General features: G+C 50.1%; 1 protein-coding gene across 1 annotated transcript in view; it reads right to left on the bottom strand.

Annotated features, from left to right (window-relative positions):
• The window catches only part of MMS19 (MMS19 homolog, cytosolic iron-sulfur assembly component), a 91,804-nt gene extending 72,375 nt beyond the window's left edge, over positions 1-19,429 (bottom strand). Inside the window, exons 1-4 of the mRNA XM_040361215.1 lie at positions 19,212-19,429; positions 10,853-10,901; positions 8,331-8,431; positions 3,819-3,904 (exon numbers count right to left, since the gene is read on the bottom strand). Of these exons, the coding sequence (XP_040217149.1) occupies positions 3,819-3,904; positions 8,331-8,431; positions 10,853-10,901; positions 19,212-19,299 (324 nt within the window). The 5' untranslated portion in view covers positions 19,300-19,429. The remainder of the gene's footprint in view (positions 1-3,818; positions 3,905-8,330; positions 8,432-10,852; positions 10,902-19,211) is intronic.
• Between the last annotated feature and the right edge of the window lie 7,651 nt (positions 19,430-27,080).

Consider the following 27,080-nt stretch of genomic DNA (forward strand, 5'->3'; position numbering starts at 1 on the left):
GACCTGTTGAGAAATTCCTTATGGTGTCCGTATTTTATTTTAATTTTTTTTAAACTTTATCGTTTACAAATGAGACTTTTTATGCATTTATTTTTCACAATTCTTTTTGTGGGTGGGGAGGGCAGTGCAGTGCAGACAATGTCAGTACGATGGAGGACCTTTCCCTGACCCACACTGCCCCCACGGAGGACCTTTCCCTGACCCACACTGCCCCCATGGAGGACCTTTCCCTGACCCACACTGCCCCCATGGGAGGACCTTTCCCTGACCCACACTGCACCCATGGAGGACCTTTCCCTGACCCACACTGCCCCCGTGGAGGACCTTTCCCTGACCCACACTGCCCCAATGGATGACCTTTCCCTGACCCTCACTGCCCCCATGGATGACCTTTCCCTGACCCTCACTGTTCCCATGGAGGACCTTTCACTAACCCACACTGCCCCCATGGAGGACCTTTCCCTGACCCACACGGCCCCCATGGAGGACCTTTCCCTGACCCTCACTGTACCCATGGAGGACCTTTCCCTGACCCACACTTCACGCACGGAGGACCTTTCCCTGACCCTCACTGCCCCCATGGAGGACCTTTCCCTGACCCTCACTGCCCCCATGGAGGACCTTTCCCTGACCCTCACTGTACCCATGGAGGACCTTTCCCTGACCCACACTTCACGCACGGAGGACCTTTCCCTGACCCACACTGCCCCCATGGAGGACCTTTCACTAACCCACACTGCCCCCATGGAGGACCTTTCCCTGACCCACACTGCCCCCATGGATGACCTTTCCCTGACCCACACTGCCCCAATAGATGACCTTTCCCTGACCCTCACTGCCCCCATGGATGACCTTTCCCTGACCCTCACTGTTCCCATGGAGGACCTTTCACTAACCCACACTGCCCCCATGGAGGACCTTTCCCTGACCCACACGGCCCCCATGGAGGACATTTCCCTGACCCACACTGCCCCCATGGAGGACCTTTCCCTGACCCACACTGCCCCCATGGAGGACCTTTCCCTGACCCACACTGCCGCCATGGAGGACCTTTCCCTGACCCACACTGCCCCCATGGAGGACCTTTCCCTGACCCACACTGCCCCCATGGAGGACCTTTCCCTGACCCACACTGCCCCCATGGAGGACCTTTCCCTGACCCACACTGTTCCCATGGAGGACCTTTCCCTGACCCACACTGCCCCCATGGAGGACCTTTCCCTGACCCACACTGCCCCCATGGAGGACCTTTCCCTGACCCTCACTGTTCCCATGGAGGACCTTTCCCTGACCCACACTGCCCCCATGGAGGACCTTTCCCTGACCCACACTGCCCCCATGGAGGACCTTTCCCTGACCCACACTGCCCCCATGGAGGACCTTTCCCTGACCCACACTGCCCCCATGGAGGACCTTTCCCTGACCCACACTGCCCCCATGGAGGACCTTTCCCTGACCCACACTGCCCCCGTGGAGGACCTTTCCCTGACCCACACTGCCCCCATGGAGGACCTTTCCCTGACCCACACTGCCCCCATGGAGGACCTTTCCCTGACCCACACTGCCCCCGTGGAGGACCTTTCTCTGACCCACACTGCCCCCGTGGAGGACCTTTCCCTGACCCACACTGTACCCATGGAGGACCTTTCCCTGACCCACACTGCACCCACGGAGGACCTTTCCCTGACCCACACTGCCCCCATGGAGGACCTTTCCCTGACCCACACTGCCCCCATGGAGGACCTTTCCCTGACCCACACTGCCCCCGTGGAGGACCTTTCCCTGACCCACACTGTACCCATGAAGGACCTTTCCCTGACCCACACTGCCCCCCATGGAGGACCTTTCCCTGACCCACACTGCCCCCATGGAGGACCTTTCCCTGACCCACACTGCACCCATGTAGGACCTTTCCCTGACCCACACTGCACCCACGTAGGACCTTTCCCTGACCCACACTGCACCCACGTAGGACCTTTCCATGACCCACACTGCCCCCACGGAGGACCTTTCCCTGACCCACACTGCACCCGTGGAGGACCTTTCCCTGACCCACACTGCCCACACATGGAGGACCTTTCCCTGACCCACACTGCCCCCGTGGAGGACCTTTCCCTGACCCACACTGCACCCGTGGAGGACCTTTCCCTGACCCACACGGCCCCCATGGGAGGACCTTTCCCTGACCCACACTGCCCCCCATGGAGGACCTTTCCCTGACCCACACTGCCCCCCATGGAGGACCTTTCCCTGACCCACACTGCCCCCATGGAGGACCTTTCCCTGACCCACACTGCACCCATGTAGGACCTTTCCCTGACCCACACTGCACCCATGTAGGACCTTTCCCTGACCCACACTGCACCCATGTAGGACCTTTCCCTGACCCACACTGCACCCATGTAGGACCTTTCCCTGACCCACACTGCCCCCGTGGAGGACCTTCCCCTGACCCACACTGCCGCCATGGAGGACCTTTCCCTGACCCACACTGCAGCCATGGAGGACCTTTCCCTGACCCACACTGCCCCCATGGAGGACCTTTCCCTGACCCACACTGCAGCCATGGAGGACCTTTCCCTGACCCACACTGCAGCCATGGAGGACCTTTCCCTGACCCACACTGCCGCCATGGAGGACCTTTCCCTGACCCACACTGCCGCCATGGAGGACCTTTCCCTGACCCACACTGCCCCCGTGGAGGACCTTTCCCTGACCCACACTGTACCCATGGAGGACCTTTCCCTGACCCACACTTCCCCCACGGAGGACCTTTCCCTGACCCACACTGCCCCCATGGAGGACCTTTCCCTGACCCACACTGCCCCCATGGAGGACCTTTCACTAACCCACACTGCCCCCATGGAGGACCTTTCACTAACCCACACTGCCCCCACGGAGGACCTTTCCCTGACCCACACTGCCCCCACGGAGGACCTTTCCCTGACCCACACTGCCCCCCATGGAGGACCTTTCCCTGACCCACACTGCCCCCACGGAGGACCTTTCCCTGACCCACACTGTACCCATGGAGGACCTTTCCCTGACCCACACTGCCCCCATGGAGGACCTTTCCCTGACGCACACTGCACCCGTGGAGGACCTTTCCCTGACCCACACTGCACCCGTGGAGGACCTTTCCCTGACCCACACTGCCCCCATGGAGGACCTTTCCCTGACCCACACTGCCCCCATGGAGGACCTTTCCCTGACCCACACTGCCCCCATGGAGGGCCTTTCCCTGACCCACACTGCACCCATGGAGGGCCTTTCCCTGACCCACACTGCACCCATGGAGGACCTTTCCCTGACCCACACTGCCCCCATGGAGGGACTTTCCCTGACCCACACTGCACCCACGGAGGACCTTTCCCTGACCCACACTGCCCCCATGGAGGACCTTTCCCTGACCCACACTGCCCCCACGGAGGACCTTTCCCTGACCCACACTGCCCCCATGGAGGACCTTTCCCTGACCCACACTGCCGCCATGGAGGACCTTTCCCTGACCCACACTGCCCCCATGGAGGACCTTTCCCTGACCCACACTGCCCCCATGGAGGACCTTTCCCTGACCCACACTGCCCCCACGGAGGACCTTTTCCTGACCCACACTGCCCCCATGGAGGACCTTTCCCTGACCCACACTGCCCCCATGGAGGACCTTTCCCTGACCCACACTGCCCCCACGGAGGACCTTTTCCTGACCCACACTGTTCCCATGGATGATACGCCACGGGCCGGAGTGCTTCTATATACATAACATATATGACTCTCAGTGTCAGCTCAGCGGCTGAGAGAAACAGGAAGAGGCTTACCAGCGCCTTTAGTCCTTGCAGGACATGCGGAATGATGAGATGATGATCCTTCAGTCTGTTTTCATAGAAGACAATGAGCACCTCCACTGCACAGAACACAAAATATACAACGTTAGTGTCAACACTAAAAAGGTTAATAGAAAGATTCTGGTTACTGAACATGTGACCAGCAGCAGAGGACTGGAAGCTCCTCCTGCTTATGTTTACCTGCAGACAGGCTGGGAGAGAGGCGGCTCACGTGGCAGCTGGCTATGGGAGAGAGTGCGGCTCACGTGACAGCTGGATATGGGAGAGAGGCGGCTCACGTGGCAGCTGGCTATGGGAGAGAGGCGGCTCATGTGGCAGCTGGCTATGGGAGAGAGAGGCGGCTCATGTGGCAGCTGGCTATGGGAGAGAGAGGCGGCTCAAGTGGCAGCTGGCTATGGGAGAGAGAGGCGGCCCACGTGGCAGCTGGCTATGGGAGAGAGAGGCGGCCCACGTGGCAGCTGGCTATGGGAGAGAGAGGCGGCCCACGTGGCAGCTGGCTATGGGAGAGAGAGGCGGCCCACGTGGCAGCTGGCTATGGGAGAGAGGCGGCCCACGTGGCAGCTGGCTATGGGAGAGAGGCGGCCCACGTGGCAGCTGGCTATGGGAGAGAGGCGGCCCACGTGGCAGCTGGCTATGGGAGAGAGGCGGCCCACGTGGCAGCTGGCTATGGGAGAGAGGCGGCCCACGTGGCAGCTGGCTATGGGAGAGAGGCGGCCCACGTGGCAGCTGGCTATGGGAGAGAGGCGGCCCACGTGGCAGCTGGCTATGGGAGAGAGGCGGCCCACGTGGCAGCTGGCTATGGGAGAGAGGCGGCCCACGTGGCAGCTGGCTATGGGAGAGAGGCGGCCCACGTGACAGCTGGCTATGGGAGAGAGGCGGCCCACGTGACAGCTGGCTATGGGAGAGAGGCGGCCCACGTGACAGCTGGCTATGGGAGAGAGGCGGCCCACGTGACAGCTGGCTATGGGAGAGAGTGCGGCTCACGTGGCAGCTGGCTATGGGAGAGAGTGCGGCTCACGTGGCAGCTGGCTATGGGAGAGAGTGCGGCTCACGTGGCAGCTGGCTATGGGAGAGAGTGCGGCTCACGTGGCAGCTGGCTATGGGAGAGAGTGCGGCTCACGTGGCAGCTGGCTATGGGAGAGAGTCCGGCTCACGTGGCAGCTGGCTATGGGAGAGAGTCCGGCTCACGTGGCAGCTGGCTATGGGAGAGAGTCCGGCTCACGTGGCAGCTGGCTATGGGAGAGAGCCGGCTCACGTGGCAGCTGGATATGGGAGAGAGCCGGCTCACGTGACAGCTGGATATGGGAGAGAGGCGGCTCACGTGACAGCTGGATATGGGAGAGAGGCGGCTCACGTGACAGCTGGATATGGGAGAGAGGCGGCTCACGTGACAGCTGGATATGGGAGAGAGGCGGCTCACGTGACAGCTGGATATGGGAGAGAGGCGGCTCACGTGACAGCTGGATATGGGAGAGAGGCGGCTCACGTGACAGCTGGATATGGGAGAGAGGCGGCTCACGTGACAGCTGGATATGGGAGAGAGGCGGCTCACGTGACAGCTGGATATGGGAGAGAGGCGGCTCACGTGACAGCTGGATATGGGAGAGACCCGGCTCACGTGACAGCTGGATATGAGAGAGAGGCGGGTCACGTGGCAGCTGGATATGAGAGAGAGGCGGCTCACGTGACAGCTGGATATGGGAGAGAGGCGGCTCACGTGACAGCTGGATATGGGAGAGAGTCCGGCTCACGTGACAGCTGGGTATCCATTAGGAAAAGGGTACCGTATTTATCGGCGTATAACACGCATGCCACACATTGAAAGGGTGCAAGGAAAAATAGAAAGATTCTGGTTACTGAACATGTAACCAGCAGCAGAGGACTGGAAGCTCCTCCTGCTTATGTATACCAGCAGACAGAGAGCCGGGTCACGTGGCAGCTGGGTATGGGAGAGAGTCCGGGTCACGTGGCAGCTGGGTATGGGAGAGAGTCCGGGTCACGTGGCAGCTGGGTATGGGAGAGAGGCGGGTCATGTGAGATGGGTATCCATTAGGAAAAAGGTACCGTATTCATCGGCGTATGACACGCATTCCACACATTAAGAGTCTGTCAGGATGGCTGCCCCGCCTCTCCTGGCCCTGGGACAGCGCTGCCATACTTAAAAAAAAAAAAAAAAAAAAAAAAACACACTGCCATTCCCCCCCCCCCCCCCCCCAATGCAAACGGGGGCCTGTGTATCAGGCAACGATGCTTGTTCCGGCCGCTCCTCACGCTCCGCCTCCTCCTCGAGTGTAAATTTTGATAGAAGGAGAGCAGTCACGTGACCATCAATGAGAGAGGAGAGTCACATGACTGTCCAGGAGAGAGCGGCATCACAAGAGGCACACAGAAGCCCCCAGTCCAGAATGAGAGTGAAACAGGAGGAGCGGCAACACCTTCTCAACCCCTCAAAGTATGATGGCAGCCAGAGTGGGTGTGCAGGGGGGGCTTTAAAATGATAGGGGTCCGTGTGCCGTGCAAGGGGCCCATGTGCTGTGCAAGGGGCTCCGTGTGCTGTGCAAGGGGCTCCGTGTGCTGTGCAAGGGGCTCCGTGTGCTGTGCAAGGGGCTCCGTGTGCTGTGCAAGGGGCTCCGTGTGCTGTGCAAGGGGCTCCGTGTGCTGTGCAAGGGGGCCCATGCAAGGGGGTCTGTGCAAGGGGGTCCGTGTGCTGTGCAAGGGGGTCCGTGCAAGGGGGTCCGTGTGCTGTGCAAGGGAGTCCGTGTGCTGTGCAAGGGAGTCCGTGCAAGGGAGTCCGTGTGCTGTGAAAGGGGGTCCGTGTGCTGTGCAAGGGGGCCCGTGTGCTGTGCAAGGGGGCCCGTGCAAGGGGGTCCGTGTGCTGTGCAAGGGAGTCCGTGTGCTGTGCAAGGGAGTCCGTGCAAGGGAGTCCGTGTGCTGTGAAAGGGGGTCCGTGTGCTGTGCAAGGGGGCCCGTGTGCTGTGCAAGGGGGCCCGTGCAAGGGGGTCCGTGTGCTGTGCAAGGGGGCCCATGCAAGGGGGTCCGTGCAATGGAGTCCGTGTGCTGTGCAATGGAGTCTGTGCAAGGGAGTCCGTGTGCTGTGAAAGGGGGTCCGTGTGCTGTGCAAGGGGGCCCGTGTGCTGTGCAAGGGGGCCCGTGCAAGGGGGTCCGTGTGCTGTGCAAGGGAGTCCGTGCAAGGGAGTCCGTGTGCTGTGCAAGGGAGTCCGTGCAAGGGAGTCCGTGTGCTGTGCAAGGGAGTCCGTGCAAGGGAGTCCGTGTGCTGTGAAAGGGAGTCCGTGCAAGGGAGTCCGTGTGCTTTGAAAGGGGGCCCGTGCAAGGGGGTCCGTGTGCTGTGCAAGGGGGCCCGTGTGCTGTGCAAGGGGGTCCGTGTGCTGTGCAAGGGGGCCCATGCAAGGGGGTCCGTGCAAGGGGGTCCGTGTGCTGTGCAAGGGGGCCCATGCAATGGGGTCCGTGCAAGGTGGTCCGTGTGCTGTGCAAGGGAGTCCGTGCAAGGGAGCCCGTGTGCTGTGCAAGGGGGCCCGTGTGCTGTGCAAGGGGGCCCGTGTGCTGTGCAAGGGGGCCTGTGCAAGGGGGTCTGTGTGCTGTGCAAGGGAGTCCGTGCAAGGGAGTCCGTGTGCTGTGAAAGGGAGTCCGTGCAAGGGAGTCCGTGTGCTTTGAAAGGGGGCCCGTGCAAGGGGGTCCGTGTGCTGTGCAAGGGGGCCCGTGTGCTGTGCAAGGGGGCCCGTGCAAGGGGGTCCGTGTGCTGTGCAAGGGGGCCCATGCAAGGGGGTTCGTGCAAGGGGGTCCGTGTGCTGTGCAAGGGGGCCCATGCAATGGGGTCCGTGCAAGGTGGTCCGTGTGCTGTGCAAGGGAGTCCGTGCAAGGGAGCCCGTGTGCTGTGCAAGGGGGCCCGTGTGCTGTGCAAGGGGGCCCGTGTGCTGTGCAAGGGGGCCCGTGTGCTGTGCAAGGGGGCCTGTGCAAGGGGGTCTGTGTGCTGTGCAAGGGGCTTCGTGTGCTGTGCAAGGGGCTCCGTGCAAGGGTGTCCGTGTGCTGTGCAACCCCTTATTAATTTACTAATTGCACAAGAACGCCAAGAAAGAAGGAGAATAAATAAAAAAATAAAAGGGGGCCCCCCCAAGAGGCTCCTAAGGGCCACACCATCACCAAACACCACTTAAATTATTAATTATAATCCAAAAGGAAGAAGGGGGGGGGGTGAGAAACAACAAACATATTCATTATACATCTTATTCGATCGGCGTGTTATATTAGCGGCGCTCGCGCGTTCCTCTGCGCGTTCCCGCACCGATGTCAGTGTGCGATGGACCAGATTTGCGAACAGCCGGAAGTTCCCCATTAACAGACAATTACAGGGAAACAACAACATCCGTTCCCGACGAGATGGGAAACGCTCGGGAAATTAGAGCGCGCGATGGAGGCCTGGAATGTGCGCGACGCAGGGGAGGAGTTACCGAGTCCTCTTTTTCTTACCTTCTTTCTCTGTCAGTCTGGAGTAACACTGGAGGAGGACTTGGGACAAAAGCTGCACGCCCCTCCCCCGGCCTCTGGGCTCCGGGTTCGCCAAACACGTTCTACAAAAAGAAATAAAGTGATATTGGTTACATTGTACTACATAGTTATATAGTTAGATACATTGTATTACATAGTTATATAGTTAGATACATCGTTACATAGTTGGTGAGGTTGAAAGAAAAAAAAAAAAAAAAAAAAAAAAAAGGAAGTCCATCCTGTGTGTGTGATTATATGTCAGTGTTACATTGTATATCCCTGTATGTTGGGGTCCTTCAGCTGCTCATCTAATAGTTTCTTGAAACCATCGATGCCCCTCCCCCGCTGAGACCACCGCCTGTGGAAGGGAATTCCACATCCTTGCCGCTCTTACAGTAAAGAACCCTCTACATAGTTTAAGGTTAAACCTCTTTTCTTCTCATTTTAATGAACGTGTCTTGTTAAACTCCCTTCCGCGAAAAAGTTTTCTCCCTATTGTGGGGTCACCAGTCCGGTATTTGTGAAATCCTCTCCCCTCCCCCGTCTCTTCTCCAGAGAGAATAAGATCAGAGCTCCTCCCCTTTCCTCATCACCAATATCCTCCAGACCCTTTATTAGCTTTGTTGCCCTTAGTCTCTCCATTTCCAGCACATCCTTCCTTCCTTCCTGGTCCGGCCGTACACTCCAGGTACGGCCGGACCAGAGTCTTGTAGAGCGGGAAAATTTTCCCCGCTCTACAATGACATCACGCCCGATCTCTGCATGCAAAAAAAAAATGGCGCCGCCTCGGCTGTTTTTTTTAGGCTTTCCATCCTACAGGTGAGATGTCGGGTCTTATTGACCCCCCCTCCCCCAGATCTCACTGTAAAGAGGACCTGTCATGTCTTATTCCTATTACAAGGGATGTTTACATTCCTTGTAATAAAAATAAAAGCGATCAAAACAATTTTTTTTGGGGGGGGGGGGGGGGGGGGGGGGGGGGGGGGGGGAGTGTCAACCTAAAATAAAGTCAAATTCATTTTTTTTTATATATAGCGCCCCTGTCCCTGTGTGCTCGAATGCGTACGCAAGTCCCGCCCACACATGAAAACAGCGTTCAAACCACACATGAGGTATCTCGCCGCGAACTTTAGAGCGAGAGCAATAATTCTAGTCCTAGACCTCCTCTGTAAATCAAATGATGTAACCAGTAAAAAAAATTATATAATATATATATATATATATATATATATATATATATATATATATATATATATATATATATATATGTCGCCCATGAGGATTTTTAACCACTTGTTTACTGGGCACATAAACCCCCTTCCTGCCCAGGCAAAATTTCAGCTTCCGGCACTGCTTCGCTTTAACTGACAATTGCGCGGTCGTGCGACGTGGCTCCCAAACAAAATTGACGTCCTTTTTTCCCCACAAATAGAGCTTTCTTTTGGTATTTGATCGCCTCTGCGGTTTTTATTTTTTTGTGCTATAAACCAAAAAAGCGTAAATTTTGAAAAAAAAAAAAATAATAATATTTTTTACTTTTTGCTATAATAAATATCCCATTAAAAAAAAAAAAAAAAAATCGCAATAAGCGTATAGTGACTGGTTTGTGCAAAAGTTATAGCGCCTACAAAATAGGGGACATAATTATGATTTTTTTAATTTATTTTTTTACTAGTAATGGCGGCGATCTGAGATTTTTTATTGGGACTGCGACATTATGGCGGACACATCGGACACTTTTTTGGGACCAGTCACATTTATACAGTGAACAACAGTGCTATAAATATGCACTGATAACTGTATAAATGTGACTGGCAGGGAAGGGGTTAACACTAGGGGGCAAGGAAGGGGTTAAATGTGTAGCCTAGTGAGTGTTCTAACTGTAGGGGGAGGGGGGTGACCGATCTGCGTCCCTATGTACAAGGGACACAGCATCGGTCTCCTCTCCCTGACAGCACGTGGATCTCTGTGTTTACACCCCATCATTACACATCATTACACACAGAGCTCCACATCCCTGCTCAGTTACTGGGCAATCGCGGGTACCCCGGTTGGCCATCGCGGCCGCCGAGCACACGCATTGTGTTCCCAGTAAAGCGGTGGGAGCGCGCACGCGCCCCCTAGCGGCTTTAAAAGGCGAGGACGTCATATGTGACTTCCTGTCAGAACAACTGAGCTACTATGCCGCCAATTGACGGCGGCTGGTAGATAAGTGGTTAAGTAACGAAGTTTGGCGTCATTCCACGAGTGTGCGCCATTTTGAAGCGTGACATGTTAGGTATCCATTTACTCGGTGTAACATCGTCTTTCATATTTTGCACAAAAAAATTGGGCTAACTTTACTGTAAAACTTAAAAAAAAAAAAAAGTGTTTGAAAAATTGAAATTGTAGCGAAGTCAGACATTTTGATTTGCAAGAATATAGAAGACGACGATCTCTTCTTTTCTGCACGTCTGAGGACGGGACGGGACACTACGAAGAGAAGAAATAAGCGATCGACTTACCCCAGAGACTCCACCACTTGTAACACTGTGAACGCTCCATCTTTTACACCTAAAAAACACCAACAGCAAAAGTGAGATAAAACTCCAAAAAAAGTACAATAAAGGAGAGCGGAGTGATATTTATAAAGCTGCACAATGTTCGCTGTCACTAAGAAACCATCCATGAGAACTCGTCAGCCAATCACTTAGCACTTCTAGAATAATCCCATTTCCACTCAGACAGAACCCCCCCCCCCCCCACACATTCATAAAGCTTAACCACTTCATCCCCGGAGGATTTTGCTGCCAAATGACCGGGTAGCAGTAAGAATATTATTATTCATTTATTATTTTGTTAGGGTTATTTATTTTTGTTAAAGCGGAGGTTCCATTACAAAAAAAAACTAAAAGTCAGCAGCTGCTAACACTGTAGCTGCTGATTTTAATAAGGACACTTACCCGTCCTAGTCGCCAGCGATGTCGGCCGCCGAGGCCGATCCCTCGATCCTGGCAGCTCCAAGCGCCGCCATCCACAGTAAAGGAAATAGGCAGTGAAGCCGTACTGCGCATGCGCGAGCAGCGCGGCGCTTTGTGAATGGGCCGGCTGCTTTCTGGGACACACACACAGTTCCCAGAATGCAGCGCGCCCCCATTCACAAGAAGACACCGAGTGTAGGAGGAGGAGGAAGAGAATCCACCGCGGAGGATGAAGAGGCAGATTAAGCACTTCCGCATAGCAACAGCTATTTAGGGTGAGTAAAAAAAATGTTTTTTTTAGATTTCTGGTGGAAAATTTTTTTTCAGGCGGAACCTCCACTTTAAGGTGTTAATATAATTATTATTAATAATAAATAGTAGGGTTATTTATTTTTGTTAAGGTGTTAATACTAATTATTAATAATAAATAGGGTTAACACCTTAACAAAAATAAATAACCCTAACAAAATAATAAATGAAGAATAATATTATTAAAAATCTATTTTGTTAGGGTTATTTATTTTTGTTAAGGTGTTATTAGATTTTTAACAATATTAATAATAATAATAATAATAATAATAACACCTTAACAAAAATAAATAACCCTAACAAAATAGATAATAATAATAATAATAATAATAATAATATTATTATTGTTCTTCATTTATTATTTTGTTAGGGTTATTTATTTTTGTTAAGGTGTTAATACTACTAATTATTAATAATAAATAGGGTTAACACCTTAACAAAAATAAATAACTCTAACAAAATAATAATAATAATAATAATAATATTATTATTATTATTATTATTAAAAATCCATCAGTGCCGCCGCCCCCCCCACCAGCGTCATCCATCAGTGCCGCCCCCCCCCACCAGCGTCATCCATCAGTGCCGCCCCCCCCACCGTCGTCATCCATCAGTGCCGCCCCCCCCCCCATCAGCGACCAATGGTGCAGCCCTGTCACCAAAACAGTGTTCATCACTGCAGACTATGAATCTTCATCGGTGCCGCCCCCATCAGGGTCCATCGGTGCCGCCCCCATCAGGGTCCATCAGTGCCGCCCCCATCCATTCCACAAGTGTTCATCACTGCAGACTATCCATCCCCATCAGCATCGTCCATCAGCGTCGCCCATCAGTGGCCCCGTCAGCGACCAATGGTGCAGCCCCGTCACTACAACAGTGTTCATCGCTGCAGACTTTCAATCCCCATCTGTGCCCCCCCCCCACCCCCCATTATGATCAAGGGCCCAGCCCCTTGACGACCAACGGTGCAGCCTCGTCAGCGAGCAATGTTGCAGCCCCATCAAAGAAGGGGGGGGGGGGGGGGTTACTTATTTGCAAAATTTTATAAACAGAAACAAAGATTTTTTGCTTTTGTTTTTTTTTTTCCCCCTTCGATCTGTTTTTTGTTTGTTTAGCAAAAAATACCCCCCCCCCCCCCCCACAGTGGTAATTAAATACCACCAAAAAAAAAGCTTGATTTGTGTAAAAAAAAAAAATACAATTTTCATTTGGGTACAATGTTGCATGACCGCGCAATTGAAAAATTTGACAGCGCTGAAAATTGGCCCGGGCAGGAAGGAGGGTGAAAGCGCCCCGGTATTGAAGGGGTTAAAGTACAATTGCCTTCTTGTTCCCAAATAAAATAAAAATGTAAATCTTTTTATAGTGACCAGAATATAAAACGTTCCGCACTCCTTATAGGAAAGTCGCGTTTTCCTCACTCCTCGGCTGGGCTTGTCTTCATCATGCACAGGGTGGCCTCCAGTATGCTCAGTGCTGTATATAGGCCCCCCGCGCACACACCCCCCCATGTACACGCCCCCCCCATGTACACGGGCCCCCCCCACGCACACAGGCCCCGCCCCCGCAGACACGGGGCCCCCCGCGCACACGCCCCCCCATTTACACGCCCCCCATGTACACGGGCCCCCCACGCACACAGGCCCCGCCCCCGCAGACACGGGGCCCCCCGCGCACACGCCCCCCCCATTTACACGCCCCCCATGTACACGGGCCCCCCACGCACACAGGCCCCGCCCCCGCAGACATGGGGCCCCCCGCGCACACGCCCCCCCCATTTACACGCCCCCCATGTACACGGGCCCCCCACGCACACAGGCCCCCCCGCAGACACGGGGCCCCCCGCGCACATGCCCCCCCATGTACACGGCCCCCCCCCCCCACGCACACGGCCACCCCCCCACTGCACACAATGCCAGCCAAGATTAGAATGACCTCCGCCGCCTCCATGCCGGCAGCGAGTCGGGGAAACTTTCCTGCCGCAATTACTTGCACAGTGCTGGTCGTAAAGTTCTAATGCAAATCCCGAAGTCTCGAGCGCCATTCAAATTCGTTTTTTTTTTTCCCATTTGCAATTAGCAGACTGTAGGCGGGACGCGCGCGCGGCACACTGCTGGCACGCTAGATTAGATGTTTGCAGATGGAAGTCCGCCAGACTGCGCAAATCCGTCCCATAATGTGACACAAGAGAAGGGAGACTTCCAGAAGAGCTAGAAATGTGTTTATGGAGAACGTCAGAGAGCCGAGCCAACGCAAGAGAGCGCCGAGCCAACGCAAGAGAGCGCCGAGCCAACGCAAGAGAGCGCCGAGCCAACGCAAGAGAGCGCCATCGAGGGATTGTGCAAGTCACCGCTCTCTAGTGAAGGGATAGGCTGCATTCTCAGTGATGTCACCGCTCTCTAGTGATTGGATAGGCTGCATTCTCAGTGATGTCACTGACCTCTAGTGAAGGGATAGGCTGCATTCTCAGTGATGTCACCGCTCTCTAGTGAAGGGATAGGCTGCATTCTCAGTGATGTCACCGCCCTCTAGTGATTGGATAGGCTGCATTCTCGTGATGTCACCGCTCTCTAGTGAAGGGATAGGCTGCATTCTCAGTGATGTCACCGCTCTCTAGTGAAGGGATAGGCTGCATTCTCAGTGATGTCACCGCTCTCTAGTGATTGGATAGGCTGCATTCTCGTGATGTCACCGCTCTCTAGTGAAGGGATAGGCTGCATTCTCAGTGATGTCACCGCTCTCTAGTGAAGGGATAGGCTGCATTCTCAGTGATGTCACCGCTCTCTAGTGATTGGATAGGCTGCATTCTCAGCGATGTCACCGCTCTCTAGTGAATGGATAGGCTGCATTCTCAGTGATGTCACCGCTCTCTAGTGAATGGATAGGCTGCATTCTCAGTGATGTCACCGCTCTCTAGTGAAGGGATAGGCTGCATTCTCAGTGATGTCACCGGTCACTAAAACCACGACCCGGCCTCCTGTTTTTACCACCAGTTGGGAAGAGTCCTTAGGCACACCATGGCATATGTAAAATAACATTTGGGGGAGGAACAAGAGAGTGCAACCAGTTACATTATGGGCGGCCCAAAAACACAAGCTGCCCATTGGCCGTCCCACATGTGGCGAGGGGTCGTGTCGCCTCCTCACTGCCTGTAACACTGTGCAGCAACTGCGTGCCTTGTCGGGTGGCCGAGGCACGGGCCCATTCAGTTGAATCTGTTGCTTTTTTCAGGCGGTACCACCCATCAAATGCCACTGGGGGGGGGGGGGGATATCATTTTTGCTGTGCCAAAGTGCAAGGTATCGTGGGTGCAGCATGGCCACACCCATCCTACGGGTGCCATTTGGAAAGAGAGGGGTGCTAACCCCCCCCCCCCCAACCTCCTGTGTAAAGGAGTCCTAAGTGAGGTCACCCTCCCCACCTGCATGCTTGCAGGAAGTGTTTGCTCACTCTTAATGTAAGAGAATAAGAAACAGGAAACCCGGGCCGGCCACAGTGAGAAATAACACCCGACGGTTACAATCACACAACAAACTGCGCCGATCTCCACATACCAAAAAAAAAGCAAGAATATTTAGAAATGCAATAAATAATTCTGCAACCCCACCATGATCTCCCCCCCCCCCCACAGAGGCTCCCCTGTATAAAGTTGGCGGTGAACATGTCTGTCCGTTCTTCCAGAACGCGGAGCGCTCACAACGCATCTTTACAGGGAAACTGACGCTTCCAGGTAGAGATTCACCCAAAAAAAATTTTTTTAATTTGCGATAATGGCGCCAAAAACGCACGCGATTTTTATTGCGCTTGTTGTGTTTTTTTATATGTCTTGTGACACAAAAAACAAGGGGCGTTATTGATGAGTTCTCGCTGCGTCTTAAGCGCATTTTAGGTGCTTTTTTTTTCTTTTTTTTTTAACCTGACAAGAAATGCGGCAAGCTAAAAAAAAAAAAAAAATTCTGTTTTTTGCCAAGTGCGTTTTTCATTTTCAGTATCAAAATTTCAATTTATTTATCTTTTTTAATATGTAATTGTATCACATTTTAACTTTTTAACCAATATGATGAATTTAAAATAAATATTAAATTTAAATTTGGACATTATTGGCAGCTTTAGCGCAAGAAAATTTCAAGTAAGAAGCATCCCTTTTAACTCTATGTATGTCGTCACACCGCTCCGTCGCACTTCCATTGTGGTGTTAAAAAAAAAAAAAATTTAGCTTGCTGCATTTTTGGTTGGTAAAAAAAAAAAAAAAAAAAAAAAAAGAAGAAGAGCACCAAAAAACATGATTAAAACGCAGCAAGAACGCTTTAGCGCAAGAAAAAAAAAAAAAAAAAAAGAGAGATATATATAAAAAAAGTTAACATTAAAAAAATAATATATATATATATATATATATATATATATATATATATCATATTAAAAAAAAAATGTATATGTATACACATTTTTTTTTTTAATATGTGTGTGTGTGTGTGTAATATATATATATATATATATATATATATATAAAAAACATTTAAAAAATAATATATATATATCATTTTATAGCAGAAAGTAAAAATATTGTTTTTCCAGAATTGTTGCTCGTTTATAGCGCAAAAAATAAAAAACGTAGAAATAATCAAAATACCACCAAAAGGAAAGCTCTATTTGTGGGAGAAAATAAATAAATAATAATAAAAAAAAAAAAAAGGACATTATTTGGGTACAACGTCGCACGACAGAACAATTGTCAATTAAAGTAATGCAGTGCTGTATAGCAGAAAAATGACCTGGTCATGAAGGTGGGGGGGGGGGGGGGGGGTAAATACTTCCAGGGCTGAAGTGATTAAGCTTTAAAAAAAAGAGAGAAGAAGAAGAAGGTCGTCATTTTTTTTTTTTTTTTTTTTTTTTTATTATACACAAACAGTATCTCACAAAAGTAAGTACACCCCTCAGTCACATTTGTGTAAATCTTTTCTTGTATCTTTTCATGTGACAACACTGAAGAAATTACACTTTGTATCTCCAATGTTGTGTAGTGAGTGTACAGCTTGTATAACAGTGTAAATTTCCCCTCCCCTCAAAATAACTCAACACACAGCCATAAATATGTCTAAACCCGCTGGCAACAAAAGTCAGGACACCCCGAAGTGAAAATCTCCAAATACGGAAAGGTTTCTTCACAGTAAGAGCTGTGAAAATGTGGAACAGACTCCCTCCAGAGGTGGTTCTGGCCAGCTCTGGAGGGAGTCTGGATTCTTTCCTAAATGTACAGAATATAACCGAGTACTGACATTTATAGGTAACTAGCTGAATACCCGGCGTTGCCCGGTCTTCCTATCTTAACCTTTTGGGGAGGAAAATCATAGTAATATAAATATACCCATCTTTTATATAAGGGTGTAGGTAAGGGTTAATGTAACTGTCATATATTTTTATTTGGCATATAAGTAATAAAAAGTGTAGCAGGTATTATTGAAATATCTCCAGGCGTACACAAGTTATGTGGGAACATACATTTCCCATTGATTTGCATGGGACTTTAAACAAAAACCCCGACCCTCACAAATGGGGGAAATTAACTATCCAATAGTTTAAGTGGACATATAAGTAACATGTGACCAAGTGTTATCAAAATATCTACAGCCGTTTGGAAGTTATGAAGTAACATGTATTTCCCATAGAGTTGAATGGGACTTTAAAGGAAAACCCCGACCATGGCAAATGGGGGTGGGTAAGGGTTAAACCACCTATCCTATGTTTGTTGCTGACATATAAGTAACATGTGTGCCAAGTTTCATGTTAATATCTTTAGCCGTTTGGACGTGATGCTGGAACATACATACACACACACACACACAAACGTTGAGTTTTATATATATATATATATATATATATAGATGTTGATCCGGGGAAAATCCGGTTGCCTCTCGGGGGATCAGGAAGGAATTTTTTTCCCTGCTGTAGGAAATTGGATCTCATGCTCTGCTGGGGTTTTGCCTTCCTCTGGATCAACTGTGGGTATGGAGTTGTGTATATGGCCGGGCTCAAAATTTCAAGTCCTGAGCTACTAGCCAGGCCTCAAGGGTTACTCGCCACCAGTTGCCCCACCCAAACCCTACCTTGCCCCACCCCTAATCACGCCCTCATAAATGATCTCATGAAATGACACTTAACTGTTTTATGCAAAATTAAGTTATAAAAATAAATATTAACAACACCTTTATCAGTTCCCCTCAGCACATCTTCACCAGCGCCCCATCAATGCAGCCTCACCAGCGCCCCATCAATGCAGCCTCACCAGCGCCCCATCAATGCAGCTGGAGGAAGAGGAGAGCCACAGGATCACAGAGAGGTATACCGCGCTGCAACAGCTTACATTGAAACTGTCTCCGCTCTGCCTCGCCGTCACACATAGCCCCGCCTCCTCCCCGCACCTGTACAGTACACATCCCAGCATTAGACCCGCATTCCATCTATCACAGGCGCGGGGGTCAGGAGGAGGCGGGGCTATGTGTGACGGCGAGCAGAGCGGAGACAGTTTCAATGTAAGCGGTTATACCTCTCGGCGATCCCGCGGCTCTCCTCCAACTCCATGCGCTCTTCCACAGGGGCGATTGCTGGGAGAATGGCTCCCGATTAACCCCGCCCGCCAGCGGTACTCGCTACCTCCCCACTCCCAGGCAGCCAAGTTCCTCGCCAGCCCTCATTTTTCAGTAGGCTATGGGTAATCTGAGGGCTGGTATATGGGACTGTACCATATTTTTTATGGTTGCACTAGAAGAGGGAGAGAGTCAAATTTAACACACCTGATACCTTGTAACACTAACGAGTCACATGACACCGGGGGGGGGCAATTTGGAGATTTTCACTTAGGGGGTGTTCTGACTTTTGTTGCCAGCGGTTTAGACATTAATGGCTGTGTGTTGAGTGATTTGTTATACAAGCTGTACACTCACTACACAACATTGTAGATACAAAGACCCCCCCCCCTGTGTACCCCCCTCCCCCCCCCCATGTACACTCACTACACAACATTGGAGATACAAAGTGTCATTTCTTCAGTGTTGTCACATGAGAAGATAAAAGGGAGGGGGGGTAAAAGAAGGGGGGGGGGAAGCAGTGCCGATCCTGACCTACCTGGGGCCCTAAGCTAAACAACATGTCACATTAAAGTTGAGAAGCGGGGGGTGTTCTGCTGTCTGAAATTACATCTTACATTAAAGTGAGAAGCGGGGGTTGCTGACTTTTCTTACCTCTTCTCCCATGCAGCCAGCGAGTTGAGAAGCGGGGTGAGGGGCCGAAAATTACTTCTCACCAGGTGGGACCTCTAGTAATTTGGGGGGCCCTAAGCAGCTTGCATAGTGAGCCTATAGGGCGGATCGGCCCTGGGGGCAAGTGTCCGGTACTGAGGGGGTTAATGACTAGTCGGGGGATAGAGAGGTGTGATGTCACTGTCGGATCAGATACAATGTAACAACACACAGATAATGTCACATGGGGGGGGGCACACCCAGCAATGTACATATAGAAGCCAGAGGATGACCATGACACAGGAATACTGACCAATGAGGGTTCAGAGGATGGACATGACCCGCCCCCCCCCTGTTACCTGAGGCCACCTCCTCCGCCGCTCCGTCCCGTTCTCCGGTGACGAACTCCTCCACCATCCCCCACACCGCACTCTGCGGCTCAGCCATCTCTGCCCTGGTACACTGGAGAGCCGAACGGATCCGTACCGCGCATGCGCAGCCTCCGCACGCTTTCCTCTAACGCGTCACGTGACACTCCGAAAAACCCCTAGAGCGCCACCTTTCCTCCCAGAGCTTCACGTCCGCTTCGCCGTGATGATGTGAATGGAGGCTTCTCAAAAATGGCCGCCGATGGGCAATCTTATATGTACGGAACTGAGGACACTTTTTACAGATTGGCTTCATTTTGTTTTTTTTCTGTAAGGTTGTGTCACGTGACTTGATGTTCAAAAATTGGAAAACTTTATTGATAAACGAAGTTTTTAGTTTTCTTTTTTTTTTTTTTTTGTGTGTTTTCTTTTTTTTCTTGCAATGACCCACATTTACTGATTTCTGAGCAGTCACTGATTACAGTCATTGTAGAGGAAGGTGCATAACACAAATCACTTCCCTTATAATACAAACTGCATATTAAAGCCGAGCTCCGCACACAGAAAACTTTAAATATGTTCCTGAATAGACAGATAAGATCTATCTATCTATATTATTTTTATATATTTAAATGTATATATATCTATATATAATATATCCTATAATCCTAATATCTTAATATTATCCTATTACTATATACAGTATATAAAATAAATATTTAGAATACATAACCTTTCTGTTAAAAAAAAACCTGTACAGTACTCCATTTGGCCACTAGATGGCGCTAAGTATCATATTATTTTTATTGTTATTTTTAATAAATTACCCCCACCCTTCAAACTTCTCCTGTGTTCTTCGAATGTTTATCATTAAATTAACCACTTCCATACCACGTCATTGTGAAATGACGGCGGCAGGAACCCCTCGCCGATCCAGGTGGATGTCATACGACGTCCTGTATTCCCGGCGATCTAGGGCGCGCGCATGCGCCTGCGGCAGCGCTCGTGGCCGGGCGCGGGTGCCCGGCGGCCGCGATTGCCGCCGGGTGCCCGCGATTGTCGGCGATCACGGCAGGAGTGTGGATCTGTGTGTGTAATGATGGGGTGTAAACACACAGATCCACCTCCTGTCAGCGGTGAGAAGACCGATGCTGTGTTCCCAGTACAGAGGAACACATGTCGGTCTCCTCACCTTGAGAGTCCCCTCCCCCCTACAGTTAGAACACACCTTAGGGAACATATTAACCCCTTTAACGCCCCCTAGTGGTTAACCCCTTCCCTGCCAGTCACATTTACACAGTAATCAATGCATATTTATAGCACTAATCGCTGTATAAATGTGAATGGTCCCAAAAACGTGTCAAAAGTGTCCGATGTGTTCGCCGCAATGTCACGGTCACAGTAAAAAATCGCAAATCGCCGCCAATACTAGTAAAAAAATTTATCAAATAAAAATGCCATAAATCTATCACCTATTTTGTAGACGCTATAACTTTTGCGCAAACCAATCAATATACGATTATTGCGATTTTTTTTTTACCAAAAATATGTAGAAGAATACGTATCGGGCTAAACCGAGGAAAAAAAGTTTTTTTTTTAAAAAAAATTTGATATTTATTAAATAAAAAAGTAAAAGATATTGTGTTTTTTTTTTTAAATTGTCGCTCTTCTTTTGTTTATAGCGCAAAAAATAAAAACCGCAGAGATGATCAAATACCACCAAACGAAAGCTCCATTTGTGGGGGGGAAAAAAACATAAAGATTTAGTTTGGGTACTGTGAAGGACTTTTTACCTATATGCTTCAGGTTAATCCTCCCTGCTTGTTTAAGGCTGTTAATGGTATTTGCCCTTCTGCAGCCAGTCCTGTTTCAAATGTTAATTGTTCTAGCCCTGTGTTTACTGGTTACTGTGATTAGATAAGTGGCTCATGTTAATTATGCTGATTGCTTCATTGTGGTAATTATCTCTCTATATGCGGAGCCGAACCGGCTAGATACTGATTAGTTCAAAGAAATATCTTTATTTCAAAGGAGCTGTATTGAAGACCCCCCACTGTGTAAGAGGGGGGCGGAGATTTGTCATTGTAACAGTTTTGGAAATGACATATAAGCTGTGTGATATAACATTAAAGTCTGTCTTGTTCTAGCAGTAAGCCTGGACTAATGTGTGGCTTAATGGGCGATCTCAGGAATATTCCTCCTAGTGGAATATTGGGTGACGTTCTTATGGAAGAAGGGAATCTTTGACGGGGATATCATACCAATACCGTCACAGGTACAGTGTTGCATGACCACGCAATTGTCATTCAAAGTGTAACAGCGCTGAAAACTAAAAATTGGTCTGGGCAGGAAGGGGGTGAAAATGCCCTGTATGGAAGGGGTTAAAGTGTAAACTACTCAATTTGGCCACTAGATGGCGCTAAGTATAGTGTTTTTTTTTTTGTTATTTTTAATAAAATACCCCCCTTCAAAATTCTCCTGTGCCTGTTTCAAACTTCTGTGCTGATTGAATGTTTATCATTGAATTAAAGTGGAAAATACTGCATTTGGCCACTAGACGGCTAAGTATTTTTTTATTGTTTTTTTTTTTTTTTAAAAACATACTCCCCCTTTCCTGACAGACTCCATGGCAGCCTACGTGTGGGTTAATCCCGCCTCTCATACCTCATAGGACCCTACTCCCATAAAGCTTTGCTTCTCCCAATAGACTGTGTTCCTTTTTTGTCCTCCTCCTAGGATCGAAGTAATCGTTTGTTTAAAGAAAAACCTTTTTTAGTCCCTGATTCCCATGCCTGGTGGCTCTGAAGTCCTACAGATCTCAGCTATTAGCTGGAGGGACATTTTTTGTCTGCGGTACCCCTTTTTATGCTTACTAGCCTGCCACTGGCAGGTAAGCGATTATGTGACCACATACCCTGGCTATTAGCAGGGGGTCTCTAAATTACCAGACCTTGCAGAGTAAGCAGCGGTGGCTTCCTTATCCAGGCCGGATCATGGGTTTCCTAAGGTGGTAATGTATAAAGTTATGCTCTTACCTATCATGGCAGCCAGTTTTTGTGTGTAGTCTGTCTTTTCCCTTCCAGGTATGGCCGCTGAAGCGCAGTGCGTTCCAGCTTCGCCGCTTGCTAGTGGTCTGCGCACGCGCACGCCTCGTTCTGAGAACGAGGCTTGGCTGTGTGTTAGCTCCTTGGTCTAGCTAGCAGCGATCGCGCATGCGCGCGAGGCCGACGAGGTGACGCAGGTTCACCGCGCATGCGCACGCCGGTGCGCGGTGACGTCATCGACAGGGCGGCAAGTTTAAATAGCTGTCAAACACAGCCATATGGTGGCACATCCCTGACGGTCTAGGTGTATCTCTCTTGGCTGTGGATCAAGGTAGGAGACTGCTCTTTTATGCCTTATGTAAGCACTATGATTATGGGTCCTTTGCCTGATGCACGGTTCCTGTTGGTTTCTTTTTTAGTACTGTTTCCTCACCGCTATGGATGTGTCACCGCCCCCCTGTGGCCAAACCTTACGCTGCAGGTAGGATGGAATTTTATTCCCTCTGCCTGTTTTTCTATGGGTTTTGGTTTAAAAAAAAAAAAAAAAATTGTATTTTGTCTCTTTTGTTTCCAGTCCCTCCAGGTCTATTCCTCAAATAATAGCACGTGAAGATGTTATTGAAGTTCAACCACAAAAACATCATTCAAGTTCTAGAAGCTCTAGATCTTCATCTAAGCATTATAGAGAAGGTTCTAGATCCTCGTCTGGTCACCACTCTCACCGTCACTCCAGTCATTCTGAAAGGAATTCCTGTTGGGGATGTAGAGCTCAGGTCCCAGAAGGAAAATCCCTCTGTGAGCCATGTTATTCCCGTGCTGTAAGGGAAAGAGGGGGTGAGGACCAGCAGGTTGAAGCCCTGGTCAGAAGAGTGGTCCAAGAATCCTTGAACATCTCTACTTCCGCCCAAGCGGTTGTTCCTCCTGTTGAACCATCCCCAGTCCTGGTACAGGATGATCCTGAAGTTGCGGGGCCCTCTAGAGTCAACCGCTCTCCAAGTGTTTCCTCAGAAAGTGAAATGGAAAATGTCCATTATGCTGCTGGTTTTGATTTTTCCCTGGTCCCAACATTGGTGAAAGCAGTCAAGGACGCTTTAAAATGGGAGGATCCAGTAGAAGCACCTTCCAAGCAAAGGAAGTTCTTTAGCCAGCTTAAGAAAGACCGCCCAAACTTTCCCCTCCTTGGTGAACTAGGAGATGTAATTATGGAAGAATGGTCTGGTTCAGACAAGAAAAATTCTTTACTATCCAAGATAGCGAAGTTATACCCATTCAAAAGTGAAGAGGTGAGTCATTTAGAGTCAGCTCCTCTAGTCGATGCGGCCTTGATGAGACTGGTGAAACACGTTACTCTCCCTTTGGAAGACACCGTTTCCTTTAAAGATGGTTTGGAGAGGAAAATAGACACTGACTTAAAGCGAATTTATATTACAGCAGGCATGGCCTGTAAACCAGCCCTAGCGCTGGCAGCCCTGTCAAAAGCAATGGAGGCCTGGACAGGTGAAATGGACACTGTGTTATCTTGTGTCTCTGAAGACATATCTGGAAGCATCCCAGTCCAAGAACTAAAGATGGCTTCAGTCTTCTTAGGGGAGGCTTCCCTTGACCTTATACGTCTAGTGTCTCGGGTCATGCTTTCCTCTGTCACAGCCAAGCGTGCCCTGTGGCTACGCCCTTGGGTGGCTGACCCTGCCTCTAAACAGGCATGGTGCAAGATACCCTTTTTGGGTTCTTCCCTGTTTGGGAACAAACTAGATGATGCCATCACCCGAGCCACAGGGGGTAAGTCAGGGTTCCTTCCCCAGGATCGTCGTCCGTATGGACAGAAAAAATTCTTTCCCAGGCAAGATCAAGATCAGGCAAGGGAGGCCCGTCGGTACAGACCTGGACGTGATTTTAGGAGGAATTGGAGAAGAAACCAACCCTCTGGTCAGAAGCCAGCTAAAAGCCCTTCTTCTGGTGGACGTGAGGCTCCTAAGTCCTTTTGATATAGAGCCGGCCCAGACGGAAAGAGTCGGGGCTCGTCTCTTCCAGTTCAAGCATGTCTGGGCAGCCTCAATAAAAGATTTCTGGACAGTAAAAACAATATCTACAGGCCATTCCTGGATTTTTACAGAACCCCCTATTCTTCAAGTCATTCACACAACAATTCCATGCTCAGAAGAAAAAAGACAAGTCCTCCTGTCCTACACGAGCTCTCTTGTGGCTCAAGGTGCCGCTATACATGTCCCAACGGCCGAGAGGTTCCAGGGGATGTATTCACCCCTTTTCCTGGTCCAAAAAAAGTCAGGTTCCTGGAGACCAGTGATAGACCTGACACATCTGAACACCTTTATCAAAAAAGAGAAGTTCAAAATGGAATCGCTGCTCACGATCCGGCAAGCAGTTCAACCAGGCGACTGGCTTGTGGCCATAGATCTGAAAGATGCTTACTTTCATGTGCCCATAGCAATGGAATTTCAGAAGTATCTGCGGTTCACAGTAGGCAATATTCACCTCCAATTCGTTTGTCTCCCGTTTGGACTCACAACATCCCCACGGGTATTCTCAAAACTCTTACTAGCTGTTGTAGCCCTGATCAGAACCCGAGGCGTTCGTCTACACCACTACCTAGACGACCTACTACTGCTATCGCAAAACAAGGAGCAAATATTGACGCACCGGGATCTGGTCATATCGATTCTGACCGAGTTTGGCTGGCTACTGAACAAGGAGAAGAGTCACCTAGTACCAACACAATCACTGATATTTCTCGGGGCCCAATTCAATACATCTCTAAGTACCATCTCTTTGCCCCTGGAGAAAATCCCAGTTGTTCGCGACAGGATCCGTTGCGCTCTAGAGTCTCCTTTCCTGAAAGCCTCACAATGCCTCAACATTATAGGCACCATGGTCTCCACAACTCCGATGGTGAGATGGGCACAGTGGAAGATGCGGCCCTTCCAGAAGGGGTTTCTACAACAGTGGGACCCGAGATCACAAAACCAATTGATCCGGATAACGTCACACATGCGGGAAAGTCTTTCCTGGTGGCTACTAAGGAAAAATCTCCTCAATTGCCATTCCCTAGCTCCTGTATCTTGGATCACGATCACGTCAGATGCCAGCAACACAGGTTGGGGGGCTCTCTGCCTGAAGGAAGTAGCCCAAGGGAAGTGGGACTTTCCGTCCCAGAAAATCGTGTCCAATGTGCTGGAACTTCGCGCAGCCTTCTGTTCCCTACAAGCTTTTCTACACCTGATAAAGGGGTCTTCAGTCCTCCTAAGGATGGACAATACGTCAGCAGTCTCGTACATCAAGAGACAGGGTGGTACTCGCAGTCTGTCTCTACTGAAGGAGGTGAATCCAATTATGTCTTGGGCGCAGACACACTTGAAGGACTTGACAGCGGTATATCTCCCCGGATCTCAGAATCTACAGGCGGATTTTCTGTCGAGGACATCCCTCGACAACAACGAGTGGTCTCTCCACAACGAGATTTTCAGTTGGATCCTGTCACTGGATTTTTCACCAGAAGTGGATCTGTTTGCATCCCCATGCAATTTCAAACTGGAGAAGTACTACACCAGATGTCGCTGTCCCCAGGCCTTCGGGGTGGATGCTCTAACGGATCAGTGGAGGTTTCGCAGAGCCTATGCCTTCCCTCCAATTCCAGTCATCCTCAAGTTTCGTCCGAGACTCAGGTGGGAGGAAGTCGAGATAGTGGCAATAGTCCCATACTGGCCCAACAGGCCGTGGTTCCCATTACTGTTTCAGCTGAGCTTCCGGGATCCAGTTCCTCTTCCATCCAGATCAGATCTCCTGCTACAAGGATCAACTCCTCATCCATGTCCAACCCATCTACATCTGATGGCCTGGTTCTTGAAAGGGGAAGGTTGGAAGCGTTAGGTTGTCCAAGCGGAGCCATCTCCACCCTATTGAACGCTAGGAGACCAAGTACTAACGTGATTTTAGGAGGAATTGGAGAAGAAACCAACCCTCTGGTCAGAAGCCAGCTAAAAGCCCTTCTTCTGGTGGACGTGAGGCTCCTAAGTCCTTTTGATATAGAGCCGGCCCAGACGGAAAGAGTCGGGGCTCGTCTCTTCCAGTTCAAGCATGTCTGGGCAGCCTCAATAAAAGATTTCTGGACAGTAAAAACAATATCTACAGGCCATTCCTGGATTTTTACAGAACCCCCTATTCTTCAAGTCATTCACACAACAATTCCATGCTCAGAAGAAAAAAGACAAGTCCTCCTGTCCTACACGAGCTCTCTTGTGGCTCAAGGTGCCGCTATACATGTCCCAACGGCCGAGAGGTTCCAGGGGATGTATTCACCCCTTTTCCTGGTCCAAAAAAAGTCAGGTTCCTGGAGACCAGTGATAGACCTGACACATCTGAACACCTTTATCAAAAAAGAGAAGTTCAAAATGGAATCGCTGCTCACGATCCGGCAAGCAGTTCAACCAGGCGACTGGCTTGTGGCCATAGATCTGAAAGATGCTTACTTTCATGTGCCCATAGCAATGGAATTTCAGAAGTATCTGCGGTTCGCAGTAGGCAATATTCACCTCCAATTCGTTTGTCTCCCGTTTGGACTCACAACATCCCCACGGGTATTCTCAAAACTCTTACTAGCTGTTGTAGCCCTGATCAGAACCCGAGGCGTTCGTCTACACCACTACCTAGACGTGGACAGTGGATCCTGTCACTGGATTTTTCACCAGAAGTGGATCTGTTTGCATCCCCATGCAATTTCAAACTGGAGAAGTACTACACCAGATGTCGCTGTCCCCAGGCCTTCGGGGTGGATGCTCTAACGGATCAGTGGAGGTTTCGC

The sequence above is a fragment of the Rana temporaria genome, chromosome 8, assembly GCF_905171775.1.
Source record: "Rana temporaria chromosome 8, aRanTem1.1, whole genome shotgun sequence".
Taxonomy (NCBI): Eukaryota; Metazoa; Chordata; class Amphibia; order Anura; family Ranidae; genus Rana; species Rana temporaria.